The sequence below is a fragment of the Bactrocera dorsalis genome, chromosome 5 (assembly GCF_023373825.1).
Source record: "Bactrocera dorsalis isolate Fly_Bdor chromosome 5, ASM2337382v1, whole genome shotgun sequence".
Taxonomy (NCBI): Eukaryota; Metazoa; Arthropoda; class Insecta; order Diptera; family Tephritidae; genus Bactrocera; species Bactrocera dorsalis.
This window is the reverse complement of record NC_064307.1, coordinates 7661591-7674525: the sequence shown is the minus strand read 5'-3', so window position 1 is coordinate 7674525 and position 12935 is coordinate 7661591. Positions and strand designations below refer to the sequence as shown.

At 36.5% G+C, this 12935-nt stretch overlaps 1 protein-coding gene across 10 annotated transcripts in view; it reads left to right on the top strand.

Moving 5' to 3' along the window:
- Window positions 1–12935, top strand: part of LOC105231463 (SCY1-like protein 2) — a 72994-nt gene that overhangs the window by 47321 nt on the left and 12738 nt on the right. For 5 of the 10 annotated variants that reach the window (XM_049456870.1, XM_049456872.1, XM_049456869.1 and 2 more), the window contains 4 exons: window positions 1409–1622; window positions 4667–4935; window positions 5648–5716; window positions 9943–11545. In XM_049456870.1, the coding sequence (XP_049312827.1) occupies window positions 1409–1622; window positions 4667–4935; window positions 5648–5716; window positions 9943–10242 (852 nt within the window). In that variant the 3' untranslated portion in view covers window positions 10243–11545. Of the gene's footprint in view, window positions 1–1408; window positions 1623–4666; window positions 4936–5647; window positions 5717–8924; window positions 8943–9942; window positions 11546–12935 lie in introns of those variants that run through there. The other 5 variants (XM_049456865.1, XM_049456863.1, XM_049456864.1 and 2 more) reach the window with 5 other exon arrangements.

Below are 12935 nucleotides of genomic sequence, written 5' to 3'. Positions count from 1 at the left end.
GAATCAAATTTTTGGCGCCGAAACGTACAGAATGTTGGAAAAGGCCTTCGGTGATAATTGTTTGTTGCGAGTAAGTATTTTTGATTGTCAGAAACTATTTATATAGGGTCGAGAGCGCTTTGACGATGAACTAGGACGGCCATCAACATCAACTGATGATTTGTGCTTGAGAATCCACGATTAACAGTCAGAGATCTTACTGGCATCGTTGGCATATCGAAAGGATCAGTGAAAACCATTTGAAAGACCTTTTGGGCCTAAGAAATGATTTGTTCAAAAATCACTACATTTTTTCGAAAAACAGCGTCGCGTTAACTAACGTCTGTAAAACAATGCTTTCCGACTACCAGGATGTCATGAAACATGTTATTAGTGGAGAGGAATCTTGAATTTATGCTTATGACGCGGAAACTGGCCGAATATCACGACAAAGGCAGCCGAAGCCGAAAAAAGCATGTCAAAAATCAAGGTTATGTTGACAGTTTTCTTCTATTATTGAGCTCTGAATTCCTTCTCCTCGGCTAAACTGTCAACAAGTAATTCTATTTTATTGTTTATGCGAAGTTTTTCGTAAAAATAGGCCGGAATTATGAGCCGACAACTCTTAGTTTTTGCACCACGATAATACCGTCACATACTGAATTGATTCTTCGTGAGTTTTGCGTAAAATTTTCAACCAATATCGTGGCGCAACCGCTGCAATCGCCTGGTTTAGCTTCTCGTGATTTCTGACTGTTCAGCAAACTCAAACGACCGCCCCGGGGACACCGTTTTAAGTCAATTGAAGACATTAAACGAGAATCTCTACTCGCATTGAAGGTAATTCCGGAAATTGACTTTAACAACTGTTTCATGGATTGAAAAAAAAACGTTGGCACATGTGTATTGGAAGCAAGGAGGATTACTTTTAGAGAGACGACGTAGATTTTGAAAAATAAATTAAGAATTTTAAAAAATTATGAACAAAGTCTTACTATTTTTTGCTCATAGCAGTACATATACATTATATCACAGCTCCCCTGCAGTCAAAACAATTAGTCCTGTTGTTTAACAAGTTGTTAGAAACAGAAGTCCAAGTCGGTTTTTTGATTTATAATATATGATATATTATACTACATAAAAGTTAACAAGCGATATAGTTTTGTAGTTAAATCATTTATTTGAAATTAATATTCGGTTTAATCCAGGAGAAGATGTAAATAAACAAATATTCTTAAGTAAAATATAAAGCATTAATAAATCGATCTGATATTGTTTTGAGTAGTTTGATTTCTCTAAGAGTTCCAGAATGCATTTCTTGACTAGTTTGTTGGTTGACTGCAGAGCACATGGGTGTATAAATTAGTCGTTGTTAGTGTGACAGCTCATTCACCAATGCAAACACATGCGATACTCTCACTTCCAACAGGTGCTGCAAGAGATGCTCGAACAAATTGACCGTCAGCAACGTAATAAATTGAAACTGGACAATCTGTCAATACCATCACCGGAGCGCCATCGTCCGCTGCGACATCAATTCTCATCGGATAACATGAATGCCCCACCATTCAATATACCCAATTTGCGTATCGATCAGCGGAAAACATCCAGTGCAGAGGATATGGCACGCAAGAATTCTGGAGGTACATACACATATAACAATCATTTGTTTTCACTCACATTAACACTATACATGCACACATTGTACTATACATATGTATCAGCTGAATTGCACGTGTTTGTCTACATACCGACAGGTGTGCGGGAACTTGTAGGCGCGCTTGAAAGTACGCAATTTTAGTTATTCACGCGAACAATGTCGATATGAATGATATCAATGAACATGTCGACGTTGGTGGAAAAAGCGTGTTTTCAGTTGACCAAGCAAAAACCTAATGTCTACAAATACCATATTTATATGCAGATGACACAACGAAATGCGGACAGAAATCACCACTTCCGAAAAGGCAGATGGTGGTAGTTGAGAAAAGCGGATCTCGTCTTGTTAGACACTCACCATGTTATATTGAGGGAGTAAACTTTCGGTTTCAGTCCCCGAATAGCATTTGAATATTAGTCTAAAATTTAGGTTGGCCTTTGTCGGTTCGATAAAGTCATTTGCCTCTTGGTAAGTGAGACCTGAGGAAATTATTCCACATATACATAAATGCAGAACGCGCCAATTGGCTTGGACAAAGGTTGGGTTAAGTTAGTCTGACAGACCAATGAGTCACGCATTGACCACGTTCAGTTACTAGGTCCATGAGGAGTAGTCATCCTTTAGGATGTCTGCGCTTGATGCGAATTTTAACAGAGTATGCGCCCTCACTATCGATACCTTAGAAAGTGTATCATCCCGTGGAGACCCCAAATGCTTACAGCGTTGTCTTACCAATGCGGGGCAAGGTCACAAGAGATGCGCCATTGTTTCAATAGTGCCTTGCTTTACATATTTCCCACAGTCTTCTCGCTCTGTCAGTCCTATTCTGCGGATATATGTCGCCACCAGGTAATGACCAGTTAGTATTCTGACCGTTTTTTACCATGTTTCTGTCCAGATCGTCGTATAGAGAGTGCATGGTTTTCTCACTGTTGCTCACGTACACCATTCTTGGCAATCTCGTTCACTATTTCATTACCCCCGTCTTGTGACCTGGAACTCAGTAGAAGTGAAGTTGCTTGCCTTGATTGCTACTTGGCTGTGTACTTTGATGTTGACTCTGGAATTGCTGCCGGTGCATTAGAGGCCAAAAGTCAGCTTGGACAAAAGTCACTGGAAACACCTGAAAACATTGAAATTGTAAATACTCTTATTAACCTTTAAGCATTTTGAAATGGCAGTTCATTGAAGCCGCAAACTCCGAATGACCACCATGAATGCGTTTCTAACTTAACAAATAATAAGATCCATCAGATATCACAATTTGATTTCGCTTATGCGTTTACAAACAACTTAAAAGTTGAAATTTAATTTCGCTTGACTTCTTTCAATGACTACTTAGCTATTTTCATGCTTTTATGACTTCGTATTTGCATACAAATATTTGGTTTAAGAATTTTGAACCAAGTTGGAAGCAAAGAATATGTACTCGTTTGCGAAGTAAAAAAACGCCTAAAGCTCCAAAAAGTTGTTGGTAAAAGCGGTAACACCAGAGCAATTTGCTCCAGCTTATTATGCCCTTTTGGAAAGTTTTCATTGTATATGCACACAAGTAAGGAGGGGTTAAGTTCGAGTATAACCGAACATTTTACACTCTTGCAAATCGTAGGAAAATGTTTTCTGGAGTTCGCTGAACTTTCTAAATCAAATCTTGCTTGCAGTCCGACTAAAATCAAACTCAGTAATTTTCGTCGGCGTGGAATCATTTTATTTAGCAATGAAAAATAATAAATTTTTTTACATGATACCAATCCCAACCTCTGGCGACTTTACGGCGAGATGACCTATAGAATTATGTGTCAGAATTTTAACATAGCCTCATATACCCATGAGAGTCGAACGTAGGCTTTTCAGCCCAAAAATTTACTTAAACATATTTATACATATACTTATACTAAGGGATGCGGCCACGCGTTGCTGTGGGCATAAGAATCGAAGGGATTGTACTTGAGGTCAAATTTTGAATATTTTAATACAAATAAATTTCATTGGAAAAAATAACGAATTCAAGGCTGCTTTTTCAATGTCTGGTTGCCAGCCTTTCTGTCCAGTTAATAGACTTGTCCGCTTAATAGATTGTACTTAATAAACCTAAACAACGTGCATGGTTAAATGAGATGTTTGCTTAATAAAGCGTCCATTTTGTAGAGCTTTCACTGTATTTTTTATTTATGAATTGTTTTTACTATCCTATCTTCTAAGTTGGTTCGAACTGGACACAGTGTGCTAAATTTTACTAAAATCGGTTCAGTAGTTTAGGAGTCCATCGCGGACAAACAACGTGACACGTACTTTTTATATATAAAGAAGATATATATATTTAATAAAGTGAATAATTGTTCGTTGGTTGGCAGTTAAATGGCCAATAATAACATTGGAGCCAACTATGCGGTTTGACTTTGCAAATAAATCAATTTCGAATGCCGCGTAGCATAACGAGGACGCCAATGTTCTCATGGCCGAAGGCAGTGCACGTACACAGCTGAGCACCAGTTGTCCAAAACCCTAATTGAATATCTCTCAATGCCTTCGGGGGGCAATTAACAGCCTAGGTAGCACTAATCCCGACATATACTTCGTTAACCCTGGAACCATACCACTTGCGTATCTATGCTTAATGTGTACTTGACTCTATCCACAATAGCACGCAACGAAGCTGGGTTGAAGGTAATAACAGATAATTAAAATGTTGATGTTTATTTTACCCGAAAAGCTCTTTTCTTCATAAAGACGCTGTCAAATTTGAGGCCAAATAAAATAATTTGTGTATTATACACCCGATAGTTGAGGAGGTTGCCTTTAGGCCATATAATATGTGGTCCATGGTTGCGACCTTTTCAATTATTTTTTGATGTGATCTCACACACTCACCCATGAATTCAAAACGATGTTGCACATCGCAGGACTTACAAAAAATATCTACACGCTCATGTTTACACACAAGCCATTGAATGTACTTACATATGTAGAAAGTGACCGCAGCCGACATGGGCAATGTGTTGTTTTGAATATTTTTAATTTTTGCAGTTCGCTTATTTACAGGTTCAGGTATGCTGGGCGGCTGGTGGTTCGGCTGCTCGCCGTCATCGCCCGATAGTAATTTCCTGCGCGTGGCTAATGCATTCCCCAACCGACGACTGTCGGACAACACCTTGATGACGCCGAAAATACGCATTGCACCATCGTGCGCCTCCTCGCCAGGTGGCACACCGGGCAGCGGGCTGCCAACACGCCGACACTCGAGCATCGGACCACAGGAACGACGCGGCTCGACAATCAATCTGTCGCCGCCTACTGTAAGTGGCCGCCCTCCTCTCAACACATCCATCACTTATTCATACCACAGCGTGTGCGTCGACTTAGTTGTGCGCCCGCTGATTTATTTTGTGGTTATGTTGGTTGATTTCAGCTTTTAATTCCTTTTCCTTATTTCCTTGGTTTTTTTTTTGTTGGCATTTATTTTAAGGAAGCTTCACTGACTTCATTACTCTGATTATTCTGTATAAATAAGTAGTTGTGGGTGGGGCGGGAGTGCGCTATGTTACTTTTGCTGTGGTTAATCAAAAAAAAGTACAAATAAATACTTGAATATGTTGTAGTGAAGTTATAGTTTCTCAAGTAATTTGATAACTTTATACTTACAAATACAATGATACATCAATAGTTCCATTTTTATATTGCGAAGTAAAATCAGTTTGTACAAAACATTATATGCCAATGCTTTACTATCGCATAGCTGAATTGTTTATATAGTGAATCATATATTTTCGTTTGTAATTCTGCAGCTATATTTCATTAAATGAAGATATTTTTGTTTGCCCATTTATAAAAAAATGAATTTAACCAAATTTGTCATAAAAAATTGAAAATCGGAACTCTTTTTCTCATTTCCTTACCACTGATTACATTTCATCACATAACAACAACAACTACTTAACATAATAATGACAAACGGTAATTGGTAAATGGTAAATGGTAAATACCCCTCTACACTTCCTCCTCAAATAGACGTATGGTTTTGGTGCACGCGGTAGCTCAGGATCGAGTTTGTCGGTACCCTCCTCGTCGGCCTATGTTGTAAGTCTAAAAAACGTCTCAACAATTATTGCCATTCAGAAGTCAACTCAGGTATCTTGTGCGAGTACGGTGCGATGTTCGATTCGCATATCATAACGGTTATAAATAATGTTAAAGCATTAAGCATTGACGCTTTGTTTTGTGATGTGTGAACTGCTGAGCACATGTGTAATTGTTCGTTACGTTCGTTTCATGCCATTTTGCAAGCTCGTACTCGCCTCCGCACGCTCGTCAAATGATAACCAGCTGTATCGTATACGTTGATAAATATTTTCTCTTTCTTATTTCGATACTCGTAAGCTCAAGAAGTATTAACTGTCCATGAAAGCTGTTTTAATTACCAAGAGCAATGAAGTAATTAATATGGATGCGGTGAAGTTGCAAAATAGCTAACCACTATGAAAAGCTGCCTTAAGAGCAAATGATTAAACTGCTTTGAAATTTGGATTATTTTCCAAAAACTACACTGTTATCGCATTAATTGCTTCATTGAAGCCTACACACAAATTTATTCTACTTAAGCAATTATTTCCGTTGTTTTCATAATTATTTTGTGACGAATATTTTGCATTTTGCTGTTGATAATGTGTTTCAAAATAATCGACGATACTGTATTCGAGAAAAAGGCTGCCTACTTATGATTTCACATATTTATATTTTTACAATTAAAAGATGTTGTAATTACGAATGTGTTTATATGTTATCTTTGGTATATTATATTATTGATTTTTAGGCAACTAACTATTACCGCATATAAGGAAGTGGTAAGAGATGCAAGGTATTATCTTATATAAAAAATCCATTTGTTAAGCGGTTATATATAGTTAGAAGGCCGAAAAAAGCGAATTTTCCAGAATTTTACTGAGAACTATACAGGGTTTGTCCAGAAAGTAGTAGTCCACCGCGACTGTAGTTCGGATAGTGAGCGCACCGACTGGATTCAGTGGAGGGCGTTCCTAGCTAACGAGCGAGTGGCTAGTCAGTTGTCTCCGAGCACCAGAAGAGTCAGGACAAATATTTTCGCGACGTGTTTCTGTGAGTGGTGCAAGCCGAAAATGCAGCGTTCGTTAGAGCAGAGGTACGCGATTAAATTCTGTGTGAAACTCGGTAAATCTGCGACAGAGACGTTTGATATGATCAAGCAGGCTTACCCAGATGTTGCTTTAGCAAGAAGTGGTGTGTTTCGGTGACACCAGGCCTTTTTGGAAGGCCGGGAAGAGGTCGCTGATGCAAACTGTGCGACTTCGACAAACACCGACAATGTGACTCGTGTGCGCAAAGTTTTGAACTCAGTTCGTTGACTAAGTATTCGTTTAATTGCACGGATGTTAAATTTATCAAAATCTGTGTTTCATGACACTGTGAAGGAGCACTTGAACATGCGCAAGGTGCGCGCGAAGATGGTCCCAAAAGTGCTGACTCTCTTGTGAACAGCTATCTAACCAAGGCCAGCATCCCAACGCTTCCGCAGCCGTCCTAGAGCCCAGATGTTGCACCCACAGACTTTTTTTGTTTCCTGAAAAGGCCGATGAAAGGCAAGCATTTGAGATGACAGAGGAGTTCCAAACAGCATTCACCTCGGCTCTAAATGCTATTGCCTTCCGTGACGCCTTCAATGCTTGGAAATCGCGCTGGCAGCGCTGTATCGGCGCAGTAGGAGCCTATTATAATAGTTTTTTTTTAGGAATTGTAACGCTTGGTTCAATAATTTTTTTTAAACCGTTTCTCTGAATCGGTTCCCCTGAAATTAAAAAAAAAACGAAACATATTTTTTTAAAGTAATTGTATATCTATTAAAGCAAATCAAAGGAATAAACAAAATGAAATTAAAAAATGCCGGTTTAAAAAAAAAATGATTTTTGATCAAAATTTCGTACTTAAATTATTTATAAAAAATATCTATCGGTGAGAAAAAGTCTTCGGTTAATTACTAAAAAAATATATTTAAGAAGCTCGTGTTAAAATTTGAAACTAATCGATTTAGCCGTTTTCTAGTAATGTTGGTCACCGGCTTTGAAAATATCATTTTGAGAAAAATGCGCTTAAAATTTGGAATACACTTTCAAGCACTCTGAAACGCCTTTTTAAATTTGCGCGTAACTTCGAAAATATTCACCGGAACGATATGAAATTTTCCGTGTTTATTCTTAAATATATGTACATTAAGGAAATAAAATAAACAAAATCGAAGTTTTGAAAATTCTAACTGTATATAACCCCTTAAAAGAGCTACGAACTCGACTTTAGGGCAATAAATCAAAAATAGTAAATATATGATTATTTTATTCTAAATTTTTTATATTTTGATTGGCAAGGATTTTAAAACATTTTAATTTATCTGTTGAAATGATATGACTAATCATAAATACTGTATTTCACACCCACAAAACCTAATTTATATCTAAATATTTAAATTTATGTCAATGTTGTTAAAATAAAAAAGAAAAAATGAGGATTACTTCGAAAATTTTTTTGAAGTGGAACTAGTACTTATTATCGGGTATATAAAATTTATAGAGCAGAGATGGATTTTTTCGCGCAAAAATTGTGAGTTGAAAATATGTTGAAGCGAAAAAAGAGTGTGCAGAACTAACTGTAAATCTTTGCTATAAGAAAGAGAGAACGCTTTTGTTTTAACTGTCCTTTTCGATAACATAACTGTTTTTTTATTAAATCGTTTTAAGTCTCAGTGTGATATAATGTTGACGTGTTTTAGGTTACTTGATTTCGGTGTTATAAGTTTGTGTGAATTGACTATAATGACTTCTTGTATTTTCAACAAAAGAGAGAGAGAGAGAGCGGCAGCCTAAACGTTCAATATCTACATATTTGAGTGTTCTTTAAATATTCATGTTCAGGTTAAATTCGCAGCAAATATTCTCTGTGCGCGTGCAAATACTGCATTTTCCCATTTACATACTTATTCTCAGTGTTCACCAGCGATAGCTTCACTGAAATTCTCACCTACAAACATATATACATACACACATTCGCCACTTGTGTCTATCTCAGTGGGCATAATTTCATTAATTCATTTATATAATTTCGTATATTCGTTAAAATTTCATTTCGTATTAGTGTTTTTTTGTTCTCTTTTTTGTGTAACGTCCCATCTCTAAGCGATTTCTCTACAAATGTGTGCATTCCATTGTTTATCGAAATATATTTTTTATTTCGTTTACTTTCGGTTAATTGGAAATTATTGCAGCTTGCACGGAGCATGATCGTGAGTACACGTTTTCGCTATGACTTTGCGACATACATACATATGTACATATGTACACATATTATACGTATTTAAGTAACTACACGCTACCACCACTCTATACTCATACGCAAGCGATTGCTTTCGAATGTCCTTTCGTTACTCTAAACGCAAACACTACGCTATGCTTACTATAAACTTTCCAGTTACATGCATTCATATGGGTTCGCGAAAACTCGCGATTGCTCGCGAGCAATGTCCAGTGAACATATGTACGTAGCAATTTCGCTTGCGAAAAGCTTTCACCGGCTGATATTCGCCCGTATTGTGGACGTTCACTTGATTTTGCTCGCAAGCATTGAGTAATTGTGTACCCTGATCCACAGCACACGTATATAGTTACATAAATACAAATGTTATCAAGGTTTGTTGAGTTGATGATTGTTTTGCGTTGGTTTGTCGTATTCTTGCAATATACTCGTACATACTACTACTACTACCGCAACTATTAATAATATTATATACTCCTACTATATAACCGCATATACTCTACATATTTACACCAAATAATTCTGCGTTTCTTGCTTTGCTTCTGTTTCACTGATTTTTGATTTGTGTTATTGTCATTTCTGTATTAAAATGTTAATTTGTGTAATTGGTTGTTTGGTTGTTTGGTTTGTTGCCTAAACGGTTCGTAATTTTGCTTTATTATGATTGTTCAACAGCTTCAAATAAACGCATTACCCATCACATTATTTAAATTGCAAACTGTCTGCTACAAAAACTTGTCAAACATCTTTCCAACGAAGAAAAATGTGCGAGTGCTCGATTCGAAGGAGGAAATAAAAAAGTTTTCAAACAAAATCACGCAGAACATAACCGAAAATATATCCATTGGCTCCCTACGCACTGGCGCATTTTTCTTCGAGATTCGCACAAGAAACACCGACATTTGTACGATATTAAATATGTATGACACTAGCAACTGTATGCTTTGAACAGACTTCATAACCTTTCAAAGAAATCTCCTTTATTATCCTCCAACAAACAGGGTGGATCTATGCCGAACACCTCAAGCAGTGTGCCATTTTTACTATCGTCCAGTATGCAATCGATACGATCCAGACGTACCTCAACTGTGCTCTCATCGGGACCGCTGGGATCTGGTTCTGGCCTACTACAGCAACTCGGCAGCGGAATGGTAAGACAAATAACTACTTCTGTATCAGGCAATGCAAGCCCGGTGCAACATTTAGTGGTTAATGGACAACGTACCTACGTCCGAAAGTGTCCGTCACTCAATATCACATTCAGTCAGTAGTGAACAAGTGCAGAAAGTCACGATAAATACGATAAATATTCTAATGAAGTAATGACGAAGTGAAGCCTGTTGGCGTTGGCAAGATATGAAGATTTGCAAACGCCTTAAACGCAAATATGCATTGAATCATTTGAGCTGTGTTTTGTAACAAAATATTTAACAAACCAAAAAAAGGATTTTTAATTTACACAATTACATACATATTTACTAGTACCTAAATATAAACTTATATTAAATAAAATAAAAATTTAATATAAAAGAAAACTTTGTGGAGCACGTGCAGAGTACTCACAAACGTCACAAAAACGTCAAACAATTGAGTATGATTGGCTTTGTGAATAGACTTTTTCATTACCAAGCCAATTGAGAAAAAAATTCATAACGAACTTTTTTAAATGCGCCACTGTGTCTCTATGGTGGGGAATAAGTTGAATATTACCGTTTATCTTAAGCGTATAACCCGCATATGTACATTGTGCGTTCGAATCTACAGATGGCTTTAAATGTAACTAAAGTATTCCTGTTAAATACCTTTTGTTGCACTATAGTATAATTTAAAGATTTTTACGAAAATTAAAGTCACTTTTTTTGCGAACACATCTCGTTTGGAATATAAGGCAATCATTTCCTGTTTAAGACGGGGCAAATCATAGTGTCCGACGTATATATGAAAACATTTTTAAATCAAACCCGGCTGTGACAGTAACTGTATATAAGATATCCTTAAAATAGCACAAGTGATTTGGGTCAAAACTCGCGCACTTTTCCCTATTTCATCAGTATGATTTGCTTATTACCCGGAAGCATTGGAGACACAAATATTTTTCTCTAATTCTAAGGCATTTTTGTGGTTTCAAGCCGCGGTGAGCAGCGTCTTTTGAGTAGAATCTTTATTGACAACCCTTAAGAAAACATTTTATAACGGGTTTTTCAATAAGAGCGCTACAAATGCGGTTGGGGATATCAATTAAATTCTTTATTCCATTCGCTGCCATTTTATATGGACTCGATTTCTTTTGCATGGCCACCACGGGCAAACTTGCAGAAGTCCAGACACAATTTTCGATAGTTTTTACGCATAAATCGACCGACCGAGGTGGCCAATTGTCGGAACCACACATTGTCCAAGTCCATAACATCAAATTCTGACCAAAAATATTCGGTTATCACTGAGCGGTAACGATTCCCATTCACAGTAACTTGCCGGTCTTGGGACGCAGTGCTCTTAAAGTTGAGGCCACTGACTCCGAATTTCCGTAGTAAATTGTAATAATTTTGACTCGTTGTTGGAACGTATGTACATATGTATATCTTTCCATGATGAAATGACAAACATTACTCAAGAGAAATGTCAAAAAAGCGGGAAAAATATGACGTCTTTCGCTGTCGCTGTATCGGTACTTTTGTAGCGTCCATATTGGAAAATCCTTTTTTCAGTATGTCTCTTAAGTGTTCGTGTCTTCTTCACTGATTCTAGCTTATTTATTGAATTGTATGAAACAAGTGTTACTTAATGTGGAAATGATTGCAATTTAAAACGGAGGCTCGCAAGTACAATATTCAAATCATCAAATGCCAAATTGTAGTTTTTCTATTTCGAAATATAAATGAATATAAACAAATGTCGCAGAATTTGCAAAGAAGCACTGTTGCAATTGCTTTGGCAAATTTTGTGACTTTTTATCCAGTTTTAACTCTAAAATTTTCCAACATAATATTTAATTTCCATTTATAAGTTGTTGTTGCGCTATTTATGCGCGCATTTTAGACGGGGCAGAGGGTAACAATGTCACGAATGTTATGCATTCAATTACACATAGTATACATGTATGTACATGCGTATCGTATTTATCGCATATATATGTACACAAATACTTATACAAAAAGCCAATATTAAATGTTATTTACTTTAAAGTTTAAACATATCGAAAGCAAAATAATTACAATTAATAGCATAACTGTTTTTACTCTTACCCTTGATTTGTTGTAGTTCTTTAAGTATATACATATGTATTTAATTGCAGTACTAAATGTATATAAATAAATAGCAAAAAGCGAAATGACAACAAATTAACAATATTCGTAATGCGTTCGACAAGAACCCTCCCAAGGAAGAACATGTTCCTTGAGTTTTTCACTCTCACACACTTTGTACATAGTAATATTGTTAGGTATACATATTGTTATATATTGTTATATTTTTAGCGTGCACTCAGTATTTGCAATCGGTACTTACGCAATCAAAAAATAATTGTGTCTGTATTTTGTCTTAATATTCAATTAAATTTTTGTTTATTATAAAGCGAACATGCATATATACAGTTATCACATAGAATATCGGTTAAATAATTGAATTGAAATTAGTTCGCTGACTTAGTTTAAATTAGTGTTAGTGAATACATATATACCTTTATGTATGTATTTCCGTTTAGTAAGTAGCGCCTGCCCTGCGTTTGACTTTTGCCCCAGCAAGTACCGAATTTTGTATGATTTTCAGCTTTTTGCAGACACCCAACCGCAATCCTATGTCAAGATGTACAATTGTTGTTGCACGCGAATTTACAGAAAACACACTTTTCCATTCAGTTATTTTTGCATGATTTTCCATAAGGGGTTTAATCCCTTCACACTCTCACATAATCTCATACTTTTAAGAATTTTGGCGATGCATGTCACTCGAGGTACTAAATATC